At 55.6% G+C, this 24,027-nt stretch overlaps 1 protein-coding gene across 4 annotated transcripts in view; it reads left to right on the top strand.

Annotated features, from left to right (window-relative positions):
- The window catches only part of KCNQ4 (potassium voltage-gated channel subfamily Q member 4), a 52,906-nt gene extending 32,889 nt beyond the window's left edge, over positions 1-20,017 (top strand). For 3 of the 4 annotated variants that reach the window (XM_059136035.1, XM_059136034.1, XM_059136037.1), the window contains 7 exons: positions 2,291-2,379; positions 3,970-4,131; positions 10,895-11,115; positions 12,109-12,208; positions 14,779-14,910; positions 17,143-17,272; positions 17,849-20,017. In XM_059136035.1, coding sequence (XP_058992018.1) covers positions 2,291-2,379; positions 3,970-4,131; positions 10,895-11,115; positions 12,109-12,208; positions 14,779-14,910; positions 17,143-17,272; positions 17,849-18,061 — 1,047 coding nt within the window. In that variant the 3' untranslated portion in view covers positions 18,062-20,017. The remainder of the gene's footprint in view (positions 1-2,290; positions 2,380-3,969; positions 4,132-10,894; positions 11,116-12,108; positions 12,209-14,778; positions 14,911-17,142; positions 17,273-17,848) is intronic. The other variant, XM_059136036.1, reaches the window with a different exon arrangement.
- The last annotated feature ends 4,010 nt before the right edge of the window (positions 20,018-24,027 follow it).

The raw sequence follows: 24,027 nt of genomic DNA on the forward strand, positions 1-24,027 counted from the left end.
CTTGGTGTGTTTGGTGAACTGGAAGGCAGCTAGTGAGACTGGAACAGAAAGCTCAAAGTGTATATAGTGGAAAGGGTTGGGTCAGTGGGCGAGGCCTAGACCTGAGAGCCACACAGAGGAGTTTAACACTTTTCCCAAGAGCAGTGAGGAACCACTGACAGGTATGAAGTAGGTGGAATGGATGACATGATCAGATTTGTGTTTTGAAAAGAGCTGAATGGATTGGAGAGTGCTCCCAGTGTGTGTGGGAGATGTTATGAGGCTCTGGAAACCGTCTGGGCAAGGTGGGGTGCTGGACTGGCATCAGCAACAGTTGAGATGGGAAGAAGTGGACAGATTCTGTATTTTTAGGAGGAGAAATCCGTGGCATCAGGAGTGAGGGAGAGGGTGAGGGAGGTGCATGGCGGGTGACTTCCCAGGTCTCTGGCTTGCCCAACTGCATGATTGATGGCCCTCCCCACTGGAGGGAGACCAGATTTGGGGCATGAGGAATGTGAGTTCAGCAGGAGCACAGAGAGCGTGCTTGGCCTCAGCCTCTGAGCGGCAGTGGTGAGGAGGCAGCTGCACATACGGGTCTGCAGCTAAGAGGAGGGGACTGTGTGGGAGCCATTGCACCTGGACAGCCATGAAGCCCAGGGCACGGATGAGCTCGCCCAGTATGGAGAGCAAAGACGGAGGAGGGAAGATGGTCCAGGACTGAGCTTTTAGGAACCTCAGCATTCAGTGACGGGGCACTCTGAGCTGAGCCAGTCAAGGAGACAGAGGAGCGAATAGAAGGGTGGGAAGAAAACCAGAAAACCAGGCATGTGTGGTCTCAGTTTCCCCCACGGCTCTGAGATCTTTTGATAGGGCATGGGGTGGGAGGGAGGCAGGGCTCCAATTTGGGGTGCCTCTGTGACTCAGCCTTGGCTTCTCTCTAGTCACAGTGTGTGTGAGAGCAGCCCCTAGGGGAAGTAGTTCAGGGAACACTGGCATATCCCACCTTGGCCTGCTCCCAGCATGCCCCCCCACCTCACACCCTGATCCACGTCTGACTCAGCCCCCCTCCCCTTATCTCTCCTCCCCAGGCTGGAATCTCCTCCCCATCCCTGCTATCTCCAGCCACTAGCCCAGCCTTTCCTTCTCAGCATCCCTTGAGGCACAATGGCCATCGTCCCCTGGGAGCTGGCCTTCCAAGGGGGCATTGTAGGGCCAGGCGGCTGGCACTGTCCATGCCATGAGACAGCTGGTATTGTGGTGCCCATAATTAATGAGACAGCTCTGGCAGCTGCTCCCCAGCTCAAGCCAGGGGACTAGGCAAGCAGGAAGTAAAAATATTCCTGTCCTAGGAGGGTGCCTGGCCAGTGAGGTCAGCAGTGGGTCATCCTTAAGGACAAGAGGAACCCAAAGAAGGGGGGCCTCCAGGGTTCAGTTAGGCTTTGTCCGTGCCTCCCTGCCCTCCCTAATCACTGCACTCAGAGTCCCTCCTTGGTTCGTCTTCTTACCTGGAGGGAGAGGGACAGTCCTTCCTCTGGTCCACCCCTCATCTCTCCTGCTGCAGAGGAAATCCTGCAAGATGCCGGATTTCCCCGGATGGTGAGGGGTTGGCAGCTGATGCTCTTCCCTGCCCTCTTCAACCCTGTGGGCAGTGACAGGCAGCTGGGAATGATGAGGTAGGTTTATTCATAGTGGAAAGAATGCACTCAGTGAAGTATCTATTCCCCATACCTTTGCAGAGCTCCTACCACGCACCAAAGGGCACAGTGGTGACCAAGACACAGCTTAGAGTCTAGCGGCAGAGAAGGACACTGCTCAGACACACGATGAGTAGCTCCTTCCTAGCTGTGGCACTGCAGATGACAGGAGTGTTGAACAGGGGAGCCCAGTATATGGCGCTTTCTGTGGGCCAGGCACCGTGCTTGGCACTTAACAGACATTTGCCCTTTGCACCATCACATCAGGCTGGTAGGTAAGTAGCACTGTACCCAGTTCACAGATGAGGCCAGAGGGGCTCTGCAGCTTTATTGCATGTGCCCCCGCTAATAAAGGACAAAGCTGGGACCGGAAGCCACGCCTGCCTGATGACAGAGCCTGGCTCTTACCTTAGACCCCTGGCTCCGACGCCGACCCGCTTGCTACCTTGAGGAAGTCCTTTCTCTCGAGGCCTCTGTTTCTGTCTGGCCCTGCCTGCGGCGATGGAATTGGAACTGGCCTCTGGCTCCGGGTCTCCTTCCGCTGACCCAAGGACTGGTTCCTCTGAGGGCAGAGAGCCTTCGCTGATGCCTTGTCCCCACTTTCCCTCATGCGACAGGCTGCGTGGCGTTTGTACTCCACCGACACGAGCCGGGCCTACCTGACGGCCACCTGGTACTACTATGACAGTATCCTCCCATCCTTCAGGTAGGCCCTGCTGCGGGGGGACATGGGTGGGGGGCAGTCCCCTGGAGGACAAGTGGCTGGGACTTGGCCCTGGAGGGTGGGAGAGGGGGGACATCTCAGCAAATCCCGTGTAATGCACAGCCCAGAGCGTCTTCTCCCCCACGTCCGCTCTGCCCCAGGAAGGTCGTGGATGCTGGTGTGGGGTGGAGCCCTGCCTTCCCCCCCACCAGCTGCACCCCGGGCTCTGGAGCGCTGGCAGTCTGCATGCTAGCCCGCGGTGCCACCCTGTAGGGTGGCTGTCAGCTCGTCTCCCCTCTTTCTGAGCCGAGGGTCGCGTTAGCCCCTGCCGGCCTGGCAAACTGTGGCTCGGGAGAGAACACACGGTACGGGCAAGAATGTACACGCCAGAGTTGGGGGCAGGGGCCCAGCCCAGCACCCTGGAGTGTGAATAGGCCCCTACTTTTCTGGGCCTTAGGGCCCAGAAGCGGGTTCATCCCTCTCACTCAGGTCTGGGTCAGGGTCCTCCTGGGGGTGGCTGCATGCGGAAGTTAACTAATAACCATCTCCAAGGTCCATGTGGTCAGGTGCCTGGCCAGGCCCTTGGGCAGGGATGAAGACCGCAGAGCATGGCTGGGAACCACGGGCAGGCAGGGAACCAAGCCCGAGGCGGGGCTGGGCCGGGCTGCTGTGCTCAGAGCTTCCGTGGGGGCCTTTTCCCTGGTTAGATCTCCAAGAGCAGTTGTGTGATCCTGCTCTCCCTTCCACCTAGCTCCCCCTCCCGGGTCCCTCCCAAAAGCCCCCACCTCAGAGATAGGTGTGGTGTTTGGTTTGGAAGGAGCCTCCCTTTCCGGTGGCGTGGGGGTAGTCTAAGGACTCAAGGCCAGGCGTTGGGGACTGGGGCAGGGGCTGGTGCATGTGAGGGGGAGGGAAGATTGGGGGTCATATTGGATCCTCTGGTAAGAGGGACAGAGCTTGGTTTAGAGATTCTAGGCCCATGGGCCTTCAGCTCCTTGGAGCTCAGCTTCCTTGTGCATATAGTGGGAGACAGAGGGGAGATAGAGTCCTTCGGTTACGGAAACAGGAAGTGGCCTGGAGAGTAAGAAGCTGAGCCCCAAGTCTAGTCTCCCAAGAACCCAGTGGCAGGAGTGGGTGCTAGAAGAGTGGGAAGCTGACCTAGATACCCTATCAAATCTCTCTCCTGCGCCTTGGTTTCCCCCCTAAAATCCAGTCAAGTCTGGAGGGGGAGGATTTCAGGGTGGCTGCTGGCCCCCAGGGAGGGACAGCTCCATGTCTAGGCACTCCACTTGATGAGCAGAGAGTAGGTTAAATTCAAGCTCCCACTTGCCGCCTTCTGAGGATGCCCTCAACTTGTGTCCAACCTGCACAACTGTACTCAGCAGTCCTGAGGATTTCCCAGGAACTGAGTGCAGAAAGAGAGGGAGGAAGGTTAGTCTCCCCCACCCCCCACCCTGCTGGTTCTTGGCTTCGGGTGTCTGCTGAGCACCTCTAGAGGCAGAGCCTGGCAGGATCTGAGCACCAGAGCTCCATGCCCACCAGGTGAGCAGGCGGTGCCAGGGCCCTGCCTGCTGCTGATGGCGCCCTCTCCTGCAGAGAGCTGGCCCTCTTGTTTGAGCACGTGCAACGGGCCCGCAACGGGGGCCTACGGCCCCTGGAGGTGCGGCGGGCGCCGGTACCTGATGGAGCGCCCTCCCGTTACCCGCCCGTTGCCACCTGCCACCGGCCGGGCAGCGCCTCCTTCTGCCCTGGGGAAAGGTAGGGGCCCCCTGGGGCCACCACCTCCTCTTGCTTCTCCTTCTCCTCTTCCATTCTTTGTCTCACCCTCTCTCAGACCTGCGTGCCGCCACCATGTGGGTGTCTGGGCCTGTTCTGTGGACTCCCAGGCGTTGTCATGAGGCCTGGGCAGTTGTCGTTGGATGGCCTGAGAGGTACAGACTGAGAGCCTTCCTGGAGAGGCCAGGCTGGACTCACCCGCTTGCCACCTGGGGCGCTAAGGGTCTGAGCGGGGGAGATTTCCGCACGTCCCTTCCCGGCACCTCCTCCACTCATTCCATTTGTCCTCTTTCTTTCTCTGTTTCCACATCCCCTCACTCTCCCAACCCTGCACCCCCATCCCTCCCGGGCAGCTGGAGAGAGGAGGAGGCCGCTGGCCACAGGTGCTTACGGCTCAGGTAATCGTGGGCACCATTCTGGGGCGTGAGGGCCGGGAACCCCCTCCCCCAGCATGTTCCTCTAGAAGGGGCTCGCCACTGAACTTGCCTCCTGGGAATGAGACGCCAGCTGGAGAGAGAGCTCTGTGACTAAGAACCGCTGTAGGACCTACATAAACTCAGCCAATGACTAATGCTCTTGTCTTGTGTAATCCTTGTCCACAGCTTGGCTAATCCCAGAGGGTCCTCTTGGGATTCTCGCACAATGCCTTTCTTCCTTACTGAGGGACATTTTGCTGCTCCTAACAGTCTTTTTCCCCTTGACCTGTCTCTCCTGGAGCTCTTGCATCTTGAAAGAAGAAGAAAGAACAATGGTTCCCCCCACATAAATGTTCAAAGTAGTGGAATTTCAGGCATTTTTGGAGAAGGGAAGCTCACTGACTCACAGTATGGGAAGAGGGCTGTTTCTATAAAGGTATAGCTTTGAGGTCAAGGACTCAGTTTCCCCTCATTCCTCCCTTGCCCCCTCTCCATCTCTTTGTTTTTCTCATCTTCACACATCATCCCTGAGCAGCCAGGTAGACATCTGGGCCTTAAGCCTCAGGTGCAATTCTGAGCCCTGGGCCCAGAACAGGGGAGGGGAGGAGAGGCCAGCCACGCTGCAGTGGGAAGGAGGCAGTGTGGTGAAAGCTGGCCTCTGACACCTGAGGCTGGGTGTCCTTGAGAAAGTTACGGAGTCCCTCTGGGCCTCTGGGTCCTAGGCAGAATATCAGCAGTATTTAGGCTGATCAGGGGCTCTGGGTTCTCCAGGCTGCAAAGGCCTGGGGAATGGAGTGGAGGGGGGTGCCGTGGTGAGGGGTTGGTGCAGAGGATGCTGGGAACAGCATTTCTTCCCTGTGCTTGGTGAGGCCATCTCCAGCCAGGAGCTGAACAGAAGCAGGGAGACAGGGTGGTCCCTCCAGGTGAGGGGCTGAAGGGGGGAAGCATGATTGGGCAGGCCAGGCTGGGAACTTCCTGGAAGAGAGTCCATGGTATGGCCCCGGGGTTGGATTCTCTGTCCCTGCCTGCAGGCCCTTCAGTGTTACACCCCCCTCCCTTCAAAAGTCCTCCCCCACCCCCAGCCACAGCTTTTATTTGAGCAACCTTGCCCAGGGCCTGGGCCCATGCTCTCTGGAGATTCCGGTCTGCTCTGGTCTCACCTGGCCTGGATAGGAAGGTACTGAAAAACGAGACAAACCTGGAGCCCAGCCCATTTCCTATCCATAACTGCTCCGGGGCAGTGGGTCCCCAAAGCCTAGGACCAGATGACTGCCAAGGGCTTGGCATTCACTAACCCCCACCCTTGTGTCCGTCTGCCCTGCAGTGTCTGTGTGGCCGGGGCTCATGGTGATGGTGGTGAAGTGTCCCTTCTTCCCAGGCACCCCAGGAGTTGGAGCTGTGACTTCTAGGACATTAGTTACCAGGCTCAGGCCAAATGGCCATATCCTTACTCTCGGCTCTCTGGGTCCTATGGGGTGGGGGCTCCGAACAGGACTCCCCCCGCAAATCCACACCCACGAACACATACACACTTCCCCTGGTTGGCTACACCCTTAGTGGTGCGTGCGGATGGACCCAGGCTGAGCGCGCTCCCGGGACTACGAGCAGCAAGACTTCCTGGGGGATGGCATTGCCAAGGCCGGCACTGCCCCTCTTTGGGGTTATTCCATGAGGCGCTAAGATGATGTTTCTCAAGGCTTGGTCCACTGACTTCGTGCATCAGCATCTGCGGGGTGTTCGTTCCAAAATGCAGATACCTGGACCTCTCCCCAAGCCCACAGAATGAGACTCTCTGGAGGAGAGGCACAGAACTCTGCATCTTTAACGTGCTGCCCTGAAGATCCTAATGCAAATCTTGAGAAGGTCTGACTTCTGGGGATGTGGGCTGGAGGGTGATTTGGGTAGGGGTTCTTCTCTCCCAGCAGCCGCAGGAAGCCAGCCCCATCCCGGCAACTCCCCACGCTCTGCCCGCCTGCCCCCTTCCCACTAACCTCTGTTTGTGTCTTGTTCTCAACTTCCAGCCAGATGTTTAGTAATAAACGGAGTTTCTTTCGGATCCACGCCAGCTGGAGACCGAGGTACCCCCTCGCCTGCTCCTCCTGTCCCCACTCCTCCTTGCCCCACCCAGTTTGGGGGCTGGAGAGGGGGACAGGATAGGCCAAGGACAAGGTGCATGTGCCTGCCGCCTGCCGTCTGCCTTGGGGCCCTGACGAGCCTCATACCTTCCTGGGGATGCCCCTGCCAGCTCGGGAGGCATGGGCCTGGTGCCCGCTCTGCCAGGAGGGACATCTGTAGGAGACTCGGGATGAGTTCTGGCTCTGCCGCTGACCTGCTGTGTGATCTGGGTCACGATGCTTCCCTTCTCTGGACCTCATTTTCCCATCTGTGGAATGGGCAGATTGAACTAGAGGCTCTCTGAGGGTCCTTCCCACTCTGACTTTTGCCCAGCCTTGGGCTTAGCTTCCTGGCTTCCCACTGCCCCCTCCTCCTCCAACCAGGGACCTAGCCGATGCATGAAGGAGCTGGGATTGGCCCTCTTTCGCTAACTGTAGAGCCCAGCTCAGATAGCTGCATCGCCACCACGTTCCAGGCCCAGTGCTAGGGACACTGGGATGAATGAAAAAGATGGCGCCTGGTGACTTGCCAAGAGCGAGTGCTGTTCAGTGTGATGACTGCAGTGAAGGGGGGAGGCAGAGGGGTTACGGAGCCAGGGTCAGGCCCTTCACCTAGAAGAGGCCCGAAAAGGAGTGGACGTGAGGAAGGGCATCCCAGGCCAAGGAAGCAGCATGCATCACGGTGCATCACGGTGAGGAGGCAAGAGAGGGCACAGCCACGGGAAAGGAGCAGGCAGCCCAGCATGGGCAGATCAGAGAGTGTGGGGTCAAGAGTGAAGTTGGGGGCAGAGCTGGGGTTCCCGAAGAACCCCAAAGCCTCATATGAGTGCCAGCCTCTAGGCCCTGCCTGGCAGTCTGGGCTCCTTGAGTCTTGGGTTGCCCAAAAATGCTTTTAGAGCCTTGTGGGTTGAGGGGCCCATAAGTGCATGGGTGACAGAGCTCTTAGAGGCTCATCCAAGAGGCAGTGCTTCTTAGGAGCTAGTGTTCTGGAAACAACCTGGCCACTGTTTGCTAGCCACCCTAAGCGCCAGGGTCCTCCGTTTCCTCAGATGTAACACATGGATGGTAATGGCGTCTGCTTAGCTCAAAAGGTGCCTGGCTCATAGGGGGTGCTGTGTAAATGGTCGGCCTTGTTCAGTGCGGTATGCTGAACAGTCAAGGTCTTATTTTTAAAAATAGCTTGGAAACCTGGGCTGAAGGAAATGAGGACACACCTGAAGGGTTAAGCCAAGAGTCTCTGGGTTAGACCTGCCCCTTTGCAAGATGATTTGAGCTGTGTGGGCTTGATGGGCAGGAAGGGCAAGGCAGGGGCAGAAGGGCCAGTGATGAGACTGCATCCACAGTCCTGAAGAGAGGGGCTGTACACAGCATCGGAAGGGGTAGGCTGCCTCGTCTCCCCATGCACTTGGCCTTTGGTAGCGGATGGAATCCTTAAAGTCATTTCTTGTGGATGTGAGCACAGGGCTTGACCGAGTAGGGCAGTTAGAGGGCAGCTGGTGTCCAGAGCTTACCCTCTGTCACAGAGTAGCCTCAGCTAAGCCTAGCCCATCTGTGTCCCAGGCACGAACAATCCCTTAGACCTGTTTCTCAGTCTCAGCCCCAAGCAAGTCCGGTTTTGGAGAACTCTTCGTTGGTTGGGATGCGGGGGGGGGGCTGTCACATGCATTATTTAGCATCATTTAGCAGCTTCCCTGGCCTTGGCCCACCCTCCCATGTGACAACCAAAAATGTTTCCAGACATTGCCACAAGCTCCCTAATGAGCAAAATTGCCGTGCATGGAGAACCACTACCCTAGACGCTGATCGCTAGTTCCGGAGAAAGAATAGTGTCTGAAGTCAGAAAAAGCTGGGCACTGATCCTTGCTAGATCCAGAGTGGCTCCGGGACTTGGGGCAGGTCACTTTCCCTCCTTCCCAGGCTGCAAACTAGGGATGGTAAATGAGTCCACCCCACAAAGCGGCCGAGAGAGAGCTGCAAGGGCCAAGGCTGGTCAGATAGGACCGTGCGTGCGCTGCAGAGCCCGGGACGGGAAGGAGCTCTTCCGACGTCCACTGCGTGCCCGGTTTCTTTCCATTTTGTTTGAGCTTTTAGGCTCCAGAGAGGCTGACGTGAACCATTTCCTGGGCCTTGCCCAAGGAGCTAGAATCCAGGGTCACTCCTGGGAAAACAGTGCCTTTTCACATTGAAGAGGAACCCAGGGCCTCTGGCTGGCTGGAAAGTTACAGAACCCCACAAACCAGGCTGGAAGCTCCTTCAACCATCACAGAATCAGAGCTGGAAAGGGACCTTTCAAGGCCTCTAGTGCAAGCCTCCAGACCCCTTCTTCCCTAAGTCCTGCTGAGAGCAAGCTTAGTCTTGCTTACACACTTCTCATGACAAGAAGGTCACCCCCTTCCCCCAGAATGTCTTTGGAGTGATGTGCTGGGCGCAGAGATCCGGAGGGCCAGGCCCTTGTCTATGTGTCAGGGCCTTCTCCACCCCCCTCTTGCTCTCCCCCTTGGAGGAATGGAGGACAGAGAGAGGGGTTGCACGGGCCGGGCGGGTGGGGGGTGCTTGCCAGCATGAGTAGAGCCCGAAGGAATGGCTCTGCAGAGGAAAGTTTGGGAGAGCCAACCTCAAACTTTGGTTGGAATCTCTGGGATGTGTTGAGGGGATCCTGGGCCAGCAAACAGCATGCTGGATTGTGGGGCTGCCTAGTCCTTTCCTTCTGATATCCTCAGGGCCCCAATCCATGACCTATATCCTCTCCCTTCTAGAAGGGCAGAGGCCCCTACTTCTAAGGATGGCCCTACATCCTGGCTGCCTTCCCGAAGGTGCCCCTGGTTTCGAGATCTTCCTCAGCACCTTGGCTCTGTACCCTGTACCCCATGCCCAGGGCATGGGGAACCCTAGCTCCCACCCAGTCCTGAAACCAGAATCTGTCCTCTGGTCAACTCTTGACCTGAAAGTCCCTGACAGTAGGTGACACAGTCTCCTCCCCCAATCTGTGCCTCATCTCAGGCCTCCTCTAAGACTGGCTGGTGCTCTCCTGAGCCAGGACCCTTGGACATTTGGGGTGGAATGGTCCCAGCCTGTCTGTAAGCCACAGCAGGGAGGCAGTGGTGACACCCCAGGGCACGGGATGGGGGATATTTGCATAGGTCCTACTCAGTGAGAAGATGGTCCTTGAAACCCTTGGACACAGAGTTACTCTACCAGGTATTGGCTAACTAGGGCCTGTCCTGGGGAACCTGGGGCCTCCCCAAGGGGTGTGAGAAAGGAAATCTGAGCACACCCACAGATACACACATGTGTGTTCCTGTGCACACAGACATGTGTAGGTGATGCCGAAATGGGGGTTTGTTAGACAGTGGGGTTTGAGGAGCTGGGAGGGTCAGGATCTGTCCAGGTAGGTTGAACTCGGGCAGGGGAGACCGCAGAAGAACGGGTTAAGACGCTCACTGGGAGGGCGGGCACCAGACATGTCTGGGGCATATATGTGGGCCGAGCAGGTAGACCCACAAGGGCAAGGCCCTCTGCAGCGAGCATGTTGCACCCCCGGCGGCCCTGTTTATGCTGCAAAACTGGACCAGGTCCTAAAGACCGGGCCTGACTGACCAATGTGGGACCAAAGAGCTCCAGCAGGAAAGGAGGAAAATATACACTGAAACATATAGACGCATTGGGACCTGGGTACCTGTCACATGTGTGCAGGCACACACACACACACACACACACACACACACACACACACACACCATCAACTCCGCACAGCCTGCCTCTGTGTACCTGGAGGCCATTCTCAGTGTGTGTGGCCAGGCGAGCCTCTCCATCCCTCGGCAGCCTGTATGTGCCCAAAGGGGTGGCCACTTCCACCCACCCACCTGAGCCAGGCCCAGCTCTCCCATCCTCCTGTCTGTCTCTGACTCCCTTTTTGGGTCTCTCTCGCTCCTTCCGCTCTGACATCTGTCTTTTGTGCACCCCTTATCTGTCTGTGCGATGAGGGGTGGGAGATGGGGGTAGGGAGGGAATCTGCTCAGACTGACCTGGCATCAGCTTCCCGTAGGGGTCACGGTCCCCCTCGTCACACCCTTGTTCCATTCCAGGAAGTCTCCACTTGGTGGAGAATCAAAACCCAGTAGCTACCCCAAGTCCTAAGCCAGCTATGTCCCCACGCACACCTGTCCCCAGCTCCCGCTGACTTGGCTCTCTCCCCCACCCAACGTGCCCTGCCAGCAGCCGGATGGGCATCAAGGACCGCATCCGCATGGGCAGCTCCCAGCGACGGACAGGCCCCTCCAAGCAGCACCTGGCCCCTCCGCCGATGCCCACCTCCCCAAGCAGCGAGCAGGTGGGCGAGGCCTCCAGCCCCACCAAGGTACAGAAGAGCTGGAGCTTCAATGATCGCACCCGCTTCCGGGCCTCCCTGAGACTCAAACCCCGCACCTCTGCTGAGGGTGAGCCCCTGGGGGCCTGGGGCCCAGGACCTACCTGTTGTGAAGTGGGGGGTGTAGGGCAGGGACAGAGTCTGGGCTAGTGGTAGAAAGCCGGGTCTAGTCCCAGCTCTATACCTGATGGACCACCTTGGGGACTCATCTCCTGGTCTGTGAATTGGGCATCACAACACCTGCTTTGCTGGGCTCCAGACTGTTCAAGAATCAAATGAGAATGCAGAGTGTGGCACTCGGTAGCGGGTAAGAGTGCAGGCTTTGGAGCCAGGTTGCTGGGGTTGAATCCTGGCTTTGCCATTTATTGGAAGGTTACAGAATCCCATAGACCAGTCTTTGCGAGGTGTTGGCCTATGGGAGTCTGGGCATGGCTGGTGCCCAGGGCCTCCTCTTCCCTACCCCAGAAGCTGCCTGGCCTTCCATCCTCTCTTTCCTCAAGGACAGCATCCCCTCTCCGTGCAGTGCGCCAGCCTGGGAGAAGCATTTCTCTCCCCCGGAGACAGAAGGATGTGCTCCCAGGGCCTTTCCCAGCATCAGAGTTGGGCATGGGAGCCAGCCCCTGGATCTTCCTTCCCTCTCGGCTGGAGGATAAGACTGTGTGTGTGATTATGTGCAGAGGCCTCAGGTCCCTTTTCTTGGAGGCTCACTGTCCTGGTGGGACCTGTGGGGCTTCCTCCAGGGCTGTGTACTTTGTGTAATTTGCTGCAGGCCAAATCAGATGCGCCCCAAAGATGCACTCCCACTTACCTGGCCACCAGGCAGATTCTTAGCCTGACTGGCCAGAGGGCAGATGGGTGTGCAGGAAACCAGGATTTTCCACCCTGGGTAAAGGCAGCCAGGGAGGCAGGAACCTGGTCTACTTTGTGCCTCCAGGAAGGTTCTGGACCCTTTCTGAGCATCTGTCTCTGGATCGGTATCTCTAAGGGTGGTTCGGCAGGTGGGGGGGGGGGGGTTGGGAGTGGCTCATTCTGCTGCCACTACCTGGGCCCCCTGACTTTCTAGAGGGCCCCTCGGAGGAAGTGGCAGAAGAGAAAAGCTACCAGTGTGAACTCACAGTGGATGACGTCATGCCCGCTGTGAAGACGGTCATCCGCTCCGTCAGGTGAGTCTGAGGCCTGAGGTGCCCCCCCACAACAGTTCGTCTGCCACCCATTGCTGCTCCCCATCTGGGGCTGCCCTGCTGGCTAGGCCTGGCCTAGCTCCCAGGCAGGCCAGCTGCTGCCCGCCTGGCACCCTTGGCTGAGCTGGCTGGCGGGGACCCTGGAGTGTGGGTGGGGTGGGAGGTGGCATATGGCTCCCAGCAGGGTTTGCTCATCCTCTTCACGTCTGGAGGGCTGCCCACCACAGTCCCTCTCCTCCACCCGCAGTGTCCTCTCTGCATCTCTCCCCAGCTCCCCCCTAGCCAGGCGCCTGCCTCTCCCTGCGTCTGTCCTGTGTGCTCTTTCCCTCCAACTCTGTGTCTCGGTTTCATCCTCCTTTTGCTTCTGTGTCTCCAAGTTTCTCTCTCTCCTTGGATGTCTTGACCTCAGCTTGTCTGTCTCCCTCAGGACTTCCTCTAGAGCGGTGCTTTTCAAACCACAGGTCACAACAGTTTGAAATCAACTTAGTGAAATCAATGTAGTGGGCCACGGTCAGCATTTAACAACATGGGAGCCAGCCCCTGGATCTTCCTTCCCTCTCGGCTGGAGGATAAGACTGTGTGTGTGATTATGTGCAGAGGCCTCAGGAAGGAATAGAAAAGAAAATAGCAGAGCGCACTCCCTCATAGGAAGGGCAAATAATGTTGATGAAACCTACATTTCAGTTGTGTGTGTGTGTGTGTGTGTGTGTGTGTGTGTACTGGTCTCTGATATGAAATGTATTTTTTTTTTTTTTAAGATTTGTTTATTTGAGAGAGAGAGAGAGAAAAAAAGAGAGCGAGCACAAGCAGGGGGAGGGGCAGAGGGAGAGGGAGAGAGAGAATCCCAAGCAAACACTGAGTATGTGGAGTCCAAAGACTGCGGGGCTGGATCCCACGATCCATGAGATCATGACCTGAGCCAAAATCAAGAGTCGGGTGTTTAACGGACTGAGCCACCCAGGTGCCCCGTAAAATGTATTTCTTATGGTGGGTCTTGGTCAAATGAGTTTGCAAGTCCCATCCTGCTGGCTCTACTGGCTGTCTCCCTGCCTTGACAAGAGTGGGCCAGAGTCTCCTGAGCCCTTTGGCCATGGCTCTGGCCCCCAAGCTTATTGGCGTGGATTCTTGGCCTAGACTCTGTCTCTGGCCTGCAGCTCTAGCTACAGAAACCTCGGGGTAACCCGAGGCCTTCCAGGCTCGCCTCCTCTCCTCTCTGTCTGATGCATCTACCCACAAGCCTCTTTGTTTTGTGTTCCTTGTAAGATCAGAGTCAGCTGGGCCGCTCTCTGCTCCCCAGAGAGTTTGAGGCCTCTCCCCACCCCCTTTTTACACATGTTGTCTCTCTCCTCCAAGCGACCAGCTTCTGGAACACATCGCCTGAGCCGCCACATGGCCCAGGTCAGGTCTCCTTGGCCGCCCCATGGACCCTTTACCCCCAGCATGCCCTAGACCTGCTCTTCCTCTCCTGTTCCCACTTCAGCCTGTGGCACCACCACCCACCCCATTGCCTAAGCCATGGGAATTATTCTGGACCCAGACTCAGAACCCTGGAAGTCCCTTTTAGTCCTGAATTGCTCCCAGCTGCCCACTCCCAGATCAGGCCCTGCCCCTGGGTCTGGTTTTCCTGCCCAAGACTCTGGCCTCTGAGCATTGCCCATGCAGGCAGGCAGAGAGTCATCATGCTAATGCAGAGGAAACCCTTCCCCACCACCCCTGCCGCCCACTAACTAATCTCTGTCAGAGATTCGGGGCTCTTCCGAGTGCCTCCTCCGCCTGCCCACCAGTGGCCTTTCCAAGGTCAATCTCTTTCTCTTCTTATATGCCGCCCTACCTCCCCTGGCAGCTCAATCCCTCGACTGCACATTCTGGCCCGGCAACTTGGAACGGAATCTCACTCTCATGCCTCCATGTCTGTCTGTGTCCAGAAAGCCTCTTTTCATCCCCGCCCCCCTTGCCTTTGGGACTGGAATGTACCACTCTCCAGACTTGCCCTCTGACCTCCCCAGCTGAGAGCCCCTTTCTCATCATCCCAGACCACTGTCTCCATTCCTTGACATGGCCCTCGTCACCCCATAATTGTGTGTCCTGTCTCCCACGCCAGAACAGGGCTCCTGAGATCAGGGATTGGGTCTCATGCCTCTTTGGGTGCCCAGGTCTAGCACAGTGGCGCTAACAAGCATTTATGCAGTGAATGCAAAAATGCAAAAAAAGACAGGATCAAGCCGTCTTGATCACCAGGGTTCACAGAGGCCTGCCCTGTGTCCCAGCTAGCAGGGAGAAACCAGGCCCAGCCCCAGGCCTCCCAGGCTAATGCTACTGCAGATAAAACCACATTTTAAAAACAACAACAACAACAAAACAAAAACAAAGAGACATCAAAGGGGTTGGGAACGGAACATGGTGGGAACATGGTGGGAGGCTGGGAGACCCAGCAGAGGCTGTTTCCAGTGACCCAAGCAGAAGGTGCCCTAATGCTGAGCAAAAGGTTAGCAAAGGGATGGGAAGCCCGCTGGAAAAGAAACCCTTCCCGCTGAGACCCCCTCTCCCGACAGGATCCTGAAATTCCTGGTGGCCAAAAGGAAATTCAAGGAGACGCTGCGACCATACGACGTGAAGGACGTCATCGAGCAGTATTCGGCGGGGCACCTGGATATGCTGGGCCGGATCAAGAGCCTGCAGGCTCGGTGGGTGCGCTCGCAGTGAGACCGTGGCCCTCGCTGCAAAGCAAGGACTGCGAGCTGAGTGGTCCCCCACCCCACTCCCGCCCGCGCCCGAGCAGAGCCGCGGGCGCCCCCTAGAGGCCTCCGCGGGAGCTGGAGTTTCTGGCCTGGGCAAGGCTTCTGGCTTGCTGCAAGCCACTGAGGACTGACCCCGCACCTGTATTGAGCGAGAAGGACCCAGCCTCACGTCCTCTGTGCGATCCCTACCAACCTGCACTCCTCGGGGGGATGTCTTTAGATGGCTGTTTCCTGGTCCTGAAATAATAGGAGGAGTAAAATAATTGGGAGATTATTAAAATTATTGGGAGGTCTCCCATCTCCAAATAGGATAATAGGAGGAGTAAAATAATTGGGAGATTATTAAAATTATTGGGAGATCTCCCATCTCCCAAGGGGATAGGCAAATTGTCCTCAATGCTGCCCCCCTCTTGCCTGTGGAACCCTCCCGTACCTCTTCTCTCCACCCAGCATGTAAGAAGAATTCTTGCACCAAGACCGTAATCACCTACACCTTGCCCTTCTCCTGTAGCCAGCATTCTCACTGCCATTCATTCACTTGATCTCTTAATAATCATGGGGCTTTTGTTACTTGCCAGACAGTGGGGCTCTGGTGGAAAGCAAGAGTCCTGGCCCTCATGGCGCTTTTATTCTAGTGGAAGAGAACAGATGATAAATAAATGAAACTAGACCGTGTCAGATGGTGATCAAGCCTAAGGAGAAACATAAGGGTTAAGGTATTGGGGTTTGTGATTTTAAATAGGTAAGAAAGTGAAATTTGAGGGAAAAAAATGAAAGGTGGGGCAACAGCTCTGTGACTGTTTAAGAAAAGAGTTTTCAGAGGCAACAGCAAGAGCAAAGGCTTAGGCAGGTGTCCTAGGGTGTTGTTTAAGGAGCACCAAGGAGCCCAGTGTGTCTGTTGTGGCCTAAGAGCAGTAGGCAAGGTCAGAAGATGAATGGCCCTTGGGCTGTATAAGGCCCCGTGGGCCACAGGACACACGCTGGCATTCACCTAGGGGGAGCTGCAAGCCTTGGAGAGGCTGGAGCAAAGGACGGACAAGATCTGAGCGTATTTTTAAAGGAGCACCCAAGGTGTTGTGTGAGGATGACCTATACGGAAGCGAGGGTAGAAGCAGGGCAACCAGACAGGAGACTGCATCAGACGTGCAGGCAAGAGATGATGGGGACTTGGACCAACGGGGCAGCAGTGGAGGGGGTGGGAGAAGTATGCAGACTCCAGATAGATTTTAAAGGTAGAGCTGGTAGGGTTTTCTGATGGGGTATAAGAGAAGAAAAGAGAGTTAAGGCTGAAGCCAAGGGTTATGGCTCGAGCAACAGGAAACAACAGGAAAATGTTGCCATTTGTTGACACAGAGAAGCCAACAAAGGCAGCAGGTTTGGCTCCGGTGAGCTGGGAGGTGTTGGGTTATGAAGCCAATCGGACATCCACGGGAGTGTTGTTGGGGCATTTAGACTGTGCAGTGTGGACTTCAGAGGAGAGCTGTCAGCTGGAAATACAGATTTGTGTCAACAGGGCACAGAGGAATTGCAAATCTGGAACTGAAGACATCACCTTGTGAGAGTGCAGAGAGAAACGAGGTCCTAGGAGTGAGCCTTGGGTCCTGCAGTGTTTCGTGGAGATAAAGGAGAACCAGCAAAGTAGAGGGAGAAGGAGAGGTCCGTGACGTAGGAGGAGAACTGGGAGAAGGTGGTGTTTGCGACCCCACATGAAGGATATGCGGGAAGAAGGGTGACCAGATGGTCCCCCTGGTGCCGAGGGCTGGAGTGCTGCTAAAAGGTCAAGTATAATGAGGCCTGAGAGTTGACCATGGAATTTAGCAATACAGAGGTCATTTGGGATCTTGACAACAGTAGTTCTGGTGAGATGGTGGGAATGAAAGCCTGACTGGTGTAGGTTTAAGAGAGAAAGGGAGGAGAGAAATGGGACAGCAGGCCGAGATAATGCTTTCAAGAATCACGCTGTAAAGGAGAGCAGAAAGATAAGGTTGGACCAGCTCCAGTCTTGTCCACCTTATAACTTACATTCCTGTTTGGGTCTCTTTTTTCCCAGTCCACCGTTTCACATCTGTCCTCCTACCCTGCAGGCTGCATCTCCCCGTTTAGTAGGCAACCTAGAGTTCTTGAGGGAGGGACGGTTGGCGTGTGTCTGAGCCCTTTGACGGTTACTTTCTTCCACAGGGTGGACCAGATTGTGGGGCGGGGGCCCGGGGACCGGAAGGCCCGAGAGAAGGGAGACAAGGGGCCCTCTGATACGGAGGCGGTGGATGAGATCAGTATGATGGGACGCGTGGTCAAGGTGGAGAAGCAGGTGAGTATGGGGTGGAGTTTCGCTTGTATGATGGAGCTGGTCGTCGACCAAGAAGCTCCCGAAAGGCCACGGGGACCAGCACAAGGGGAGGGTGCACTTCTCGGAGCCGCAGCCCAGGCCACCAGCCTGGGAGGCCTGAGCAGGGTTCACGCGTCCCCGGCCCCACGGGTCCCCGCCCCACAGATAGCCCCGCCTCCCAGGAAGCCCGCCCATTTCTGCTAGACGACCCCGATAAACCCACCCTCTCCTGACAAGCCCCGTCTCCAGGTGGCTGTGGTCTCAGATAAGGCCGTCTAAATTTCTTGTACTGCCATGTAACCCCGCCTCAGTTGTCTGACTGTAGCTCCCGGACTATTCCAATCAATCACAACTAGATTTCCCTCCCGGAATGAACCCCCAGCTTCCCACCTTCGTCCCGCCCCCCGGCCAACTCCGCCGTTTCCGTCGCCCCTCCCATGGGAGGAGCCGCGTCTCCCAGAAGCGTCCCTCCCCGGCCAAGCCCCGCCTCCTGACTGCACCCCTCCCCAAGCTCCGCCCCAGCTCCAAGCCCCGCCCCCAGCCGCACCTTGTCCCCAGGTGCAGTCCATCGAACACAAGCTGGACCTGCTGTTGGGCTTCTACTCGCGCTGCCTGCGCTCGGGCACTTCGGCCAGCCTGGGAACCGTGCAAGTGCCGCTCTTCGACCCCGACATCACCTCCGACTACCATAGTCCTGTGGACCACGAGGACATCTCCATCTCCGCACAGACGCTCAGCATCTCCCGCTCGGTCAGCACCAACATGGACTGAGGGGCTTCTCAGGGGCGGGGCAGCACACGGCCAGCCCCTGGGCCTGGCGGTCGGACCCGCCCTCTGAGGCCTCCGGACTCCTCTCTTACTTGAACTTGCTCCCTTGCGGGGAGAGAGGCCACACGCAGTATTGAGCTGCCTGGGTGGGTGAGATATTCGCCATGGGGGTGCCAGCGACCCGCCCCATCTCAGGAGCGTGAGATGCCAGGCCACACGGAGGGCAGCAGCAGCGGCTGCCCCGCGGCTTCTGGGCCCCCCAGTGCCCTGCCCGTTTCATCAAGCCTTGACATGGCCTGCCTGGCAGGGGCACTGACCCGGGAGTGGGAGTGGGGCGCTGGGGTCCTGGGCCCTGACCCAGCTTCCAGCTATGCAAGGTGAGGTCTCTGGCCCGCCCTTTGGACAGAGCAGGGAAACCCTCCTGCCAAGTCCCCGCCCCACTCTGGGGTGGGCCCAAGGTGCCCCTAGGTACCCACAAGCATAGGACCCTGCCACAAGGCAGCTGGACACCATATATGCAAACTATGTTAAATATGCAATTTGGGGGACCCCTATGGGGTCCTTCTGCCCCTCCCTCATTGGGAGATGGGCCCCCAGCAATAGCTGGTCTCAGGCTGCTTGGCCATGCGCCCCATCCCTTTCTTTGGCTTATCACCCGCACCTCACCCAGCATGGGGCCTGTTTCTCCCTTGCCTCCCCTACCCATTGGCAGGTATCCCCTCCCAGGGGCTCCTTCTTCCTGCTGGATGTCCACTCCCCTCCTTGGCCCTCCAGACACCTTACAGCACAAGTTTCTATATTTGCCTCCAAATCTCCCACGGACAGTGCTCCCATGGTCACACAAAGTTTCCCCCAACATGCAGAAAGCCTCTCACGCGCACAGACACACACAGTCTCACACACACCTGGAGATGTGTGCACACAGCCGGTCAGCCTTCCTTAGGGTTCTGCAGCTGATGCTGATGGACTGGCCCTGCAGGGTGACGTCCACTAAGAGGAAGCCTGCCACTCAATCTGAGTAGGACAGGGAGCTCTGAAGTGGCCCCTGGCCTCTCTAGGCCTTACCTCCGAGTTTCACCTGCTCCCCTTTCCCAAGAACCTCTACTTCTCACTGGTCCAGGAGCCTACACTGCTGCTTCTGCTGCCCCACAAGGACCCTCCCTGGCATCCCTACAGCACAACTCAGGCCTAAGCCCCTGGGGCTTGGACAGCACTGGAAAAACCCCAGGCCCTTCCCCAGGATGGTTACCAGGCTTGCTTCCACTAGACCTACCCCTTTCCTAGTACTCTCACTCCCGGAGAGAATAATAATGTATCTAGCTGCTCCAATCTGTTGGGCCCCAGCTGTGCACCTGGCACCCACACGCACTGTGTCCCCTCCTTCTGCACCTCACTCTTCATTTCAGTTGGCAGCCCCCCATTCTGGCATACGTCCCCCAATGCCAGGCCCCCAGCACCTCTTTGGTATCCCGGCCCCTCTATCCCTCTATTGCGAAGCCAATGCAGGGAGCAGGAGGGGGATGGGTAGCAGACTGATGGTGACCCTCCGTGGGGCACCAGGGAACGAGGAGGGGCTCCGACCCAGCAGCCTGCATCTCATGACTGGGGACCCGCATGCACCAGCGCCAGGGCTGGGGCTGGATCTCGTGCAGCCCCATGGTGCCCAGCCTCTGCCCCAATGTCTCCTCTGCATGTGACTGTCATGCCCTGGATGGAGCCTGTCCTGGCTCTCCTCACCTGCACTGCACTGTCCCCAGAGAGCCACCCTCTAACCCCTCAGAGACAGAGCTGTGGAGAGGGTCAGAAGAATGGGATTACCCTATGACCAAAGGAGATTTGGGATGAAGCCCTCCCTCCTTCCACAATCAAGGTCCCCCCACCAACCCAGTTCTCGGATATGCAAGTACCTCACTTTGTTAACTTATTAACTTATTGGTTTCATTAAAGTTTTCAGTAGGAGGTGGTTGCTTTTGGCTGTTCAGTGGCGGTGGGGTGGGGTACGTGGTCTGGGGATGGGGATGAAGAAATTCGGATTAGTCAGCACTCTTTGGTCCTGAACAACAAAAACCTAACCAAGTATAGCTTAAGGAAAGAAAAACAAGGAAGGAAGGAAAAGAAAAAAGAAGAGAAGAGGAGAGAAGAAGAGAAAAAAGAAAAGAAAATGGAACTTGTTAGCCCAGATAACTAAACTGTCGGGGAGGGTAGAATGGTTTCCGGCACAGCTAGAGCTAGGTACGTAACATGTCAGGGATCTGCCTTCTGTCTCAGCCTCCCTCTCACGCAGGCTGAACTCTCATGGTGACCCCTGGCGCTTACACATTTACTTTCTCTTGGCTTAGGGCCCCAGTGAAAAGTGAGTACCGGTTTGCTAATAGTTAGTGTCAGTCAGGGTCCACTTAGGAAAACAGAAACTAGGCAAGGTTTTCAACAAAAAGAATTTACAAAAGGGGCTGGATTGCACTGCTGTAGGGGGGTGCTCAAAGAGCAAAAGGGGGCGCCTGGGTGGCTCAGTAGGTTAAGCCTCTGCCTTTGGCTTAGGTTATGATCTCAGGGTCCTGGGGCAAGCCCCGAATCTGGCTCTCTGCTCAGCAGGTAGGCTGCTGCCCCCTCTCTCTCTGCCTGATTCTCTGCCTGCTTGTGATCACTCCCTTTCTGTCAAATAAATAAATTAAAAAAAAAAAAAAAGCAAAAGGAACACTAGGATAAATGAGAGGAGATCCTTGCAGGAAACAGCTGCCCCTAGGGCTGCAGGAATGAAGGGGAGAACTTGGGGTTAGCAGAACCCACAGGAGTCCTGTAGTGCTGGGGCTCGAGAATCTGAAGAGGGATTCTGTTTGGCTGGTTCTCGTACCTCTTACGGGATACAGTGAAGCTTGTTTGGGAGTGCAGGAAAACATCTGGAGGCTGGCATCAACCGTTGGCATTAGGCTGCACTGATAAGCTTACAAGCAAAGGAAGGAGGAAGTCTCCACTCCTCCTGCCTCCCAACCTTTCCCTAATGCCCCTTATTGTCAAGGTCAACTGACCAAGGTAATGTGGTTTGCAGAGTCCCAGCCCCAGGACCACAGAGTATAGAGGCTGTGTTTGGAACACTAAGACAGTAGCTTCGTAACTGGCGCAGTCCACCCCTCTGGGCCCTCAGTATCCATACACATCGTTCCACACACAGTTGAACCTCCATATGACAAGAGTAGCATCCACCCAATCAGATGAACCTACCCTGCATACAAATGAAGACATGAACCCTCTCCCCCCAAACAGGAGAAGCAGAGTCCCACCGTCTAACAGATGTATCCATCTCCAGAAGTTCGCCACTAAATCCATATGTGGATGATGTTAATTACTTTCATTCAGTCACAAGCCCACCGACAACTAAACAGTAAACTGTAAAGTTTGCAATCACTTACAATCTTTATATAAAATAGTAGGGGAGGAGGAGCGAGGAGGAAGCAAATTGCTTAATATACAACACACACACACACACCAAGCAAGGAAGAAAATATGTGTAAGTAGAGGACTCCTCCTTCTGGTAACTGGTCCCAGTGCCATCGTTGATAGATAGGTATTTGTTAGTCGAGTAAGTGTATATATACAAAAAATAAATATTTTGCTAATTGGGTAAATGTGTGTGTGTGTGTGTGTGTGTGTGTGTTTTCGTAATTCTCTTATCTATAACTGCCGTTAGCCAGTACATCAGCTAGTTAGGGTTCTTGACATGGTGAGGTGACCCAAATAATCTATCCTGGAGGGTCTGAGTCTTTCATGATCCTTTGGGGTGCCAAAGCTTTTCGCTAACTTCTACTACTGTCTAGGAAGTACTAAGAGGGGACCCGAAGGATCCCTGGGCTCTAGACATTGTCCTCCCCATTCTTACTGTGCCGCAGCACCCCAAGTCTCCTTTGGTGGAGAGGACCAGTCAGACAGCCGGTAGAGTAACTCTTTCTACGCCTACTGGTTTAGTGGCATGAGATGTCCAAAATGGCCAGTTAGAAGTTTCCACTTCCAATTCAATGAAAACTGTTTTTTCCCTTCTTTTGCAAATGGAAGACCTCCAAGCTAGAGGACCCCAGCCCAAACTCACAAGGTTTGTGAGTGGGCACAGGAGGCTGAAAAATGTCCACCCAAGGATATCAGAGCCTAATCTCTGGAACCTTTAAGTGTTCCCTTATAAGGAAAAAGGATCTTTGTAGATGTGATTAAGTTAATAATCTTGACATAGGGAGATAATCCCGGATTATCCAGCGGCCCCTAAATCCAATTGTCAATGTCCTTTTGAGAGAGAGAGGCAGAGGCAAATCTCCGCCAGACAAGGAGGAGGTCCTATGAAGACAGAAACAGAGACTGGAGGAGCGTGGCCCCAGCAGTGGCCCCAGCAGAGGCCCACAGCCACCGGATGCTGGAAAAGCCAAGGAATGATTTTCTGCTCTGCTAGCATTCTGGAGGGAACACCGCCCTGTGGATGCCTTGATTTAGGCCCCGTGAAGCTGATGATGAATATCTGGCCTCCAGGACTAGTAGACAATAAATTCTGTTGCTTTAAGTCACCCGATTTATAGTAATTTGTCATGGCAAATACAAGAAACTAATCCTGTGGGTTATTTGATGTAGTAGTGAGAGAAGCTATTGATTGCTGGAACTGTAGATTTTGGCTGTGTTAATGAGGCTAAATCACTGTGCCCTCTAGGATGCGAAGGACCCAGGGAAGCCACCTGGCACCAGGCAGCCAGAAGAATCCCTACAGAAGAAACATATATTGTGTATTCAGTATTTGTCCCTGCCGGGATGGTAGATCGGACATATGGTGGTGGCATCAACCTGCTCAGCTTTGGTGGGGCGAGTCCACACTGTTGAACCCGTAAGCGCTCCCCATGCTTGCCGCCATGACCACACTGTGCTGACGCGGGTTGGGCAAACACAGGAGGAGTTGCAGAAGGAGGCCAGCTGGTGTCCGTGGGCTATGCCATCTTAGCCATCCAGTTGTCAAGAGCCTCCCTGCAGTGGGACAGAAATACCTTTACGCTCTGTGGCCATTTCTGGAAGTTTACCTAAATCCTTCAATTCTGAGCTAAGTCGCTGACCATGCAGCCAAACCATTAGCCACCGCCAAGAGAGCAGTGTGGATCCTGTACCAAATGTACTGCAGGGTGAGTAGGATTAAGCCAGGCTTGGGAACAGGGTGGTGGTGAATGTTCCAGCTAGAGAATATGGCATGGGTAAGGGTCCACAGGCCCCAGGTACCGCTGGTACAGTCCCCAGAAGTCCCTGTGGGGGTTCCAGAGAGCAAAGGAGAAACTGATGCAAGGCGGGGCTTTGGAATTAGACAGAGGTCAAGGTCTACAGATTTATGATTCCATAAATCATTCCAAAGAGATAGGACTTAACCGTGAGGGCATTTGGGAGCCAACGGAAGATGTTGAGCCGGGGTTAAACCAGGAAAGATTTTCATTTTAGAAAGTTTTCTTCCTCGGATAGAAGAGGGGTTTGAGGGAGCAGGCCTGGGTGCTCCCCGTTGGAGACTGCTGCGGTAATCCGAGCAGGAGATGTTGTTAAACTAGACAAGTCCCACAGCATTTCACTAATTGAGTAAATGTCCGTGGAGCACCTGCTGTATGTCAGGTCCTGGCTCAGCACAATACACGGGACGAACAGACGCAGGAGGCCCTCTTCTGGACCCGAGGTCATCCGGCCCCTGGGGGAAACAGATGCGCGATTATCCAATGCAGACGCGGCTCTTTATCTTCTTAGTTTGCCTGGTTCAGCAAGGAGGGTTTGCAGGTGGCCTTGGGAGTCCCCAGACAGTCATCAAATACGGCCTTGAGAGCAGATAGGATTTTAGCTTGGTGTGTCATTTATCTACTGCTATGCAAGAACTCCCCTTACATCTTAATAGCCTCAAACAACAAACCATTTTATTTGCTCTTGATTCGGTGGGTCCACAATTTAAGCTGGACTCAGTCAAGCAGTTCTGC

The sequence above is a fragment of the Mustela lutreola genome, chromosome 10 (genome assembly GCF_030435805.1).
Source record: "Mustela lutreola isolate mMusLut2 chromosome 10, mMusLut2.pri, whole genome shotgun sequence".
Taxonomy (NCBI): Eukaryota; Metazoa; Chordata; class Mammalia; order Carnivora; family Mustelidae; genus Mustela; species Mustela lutreola.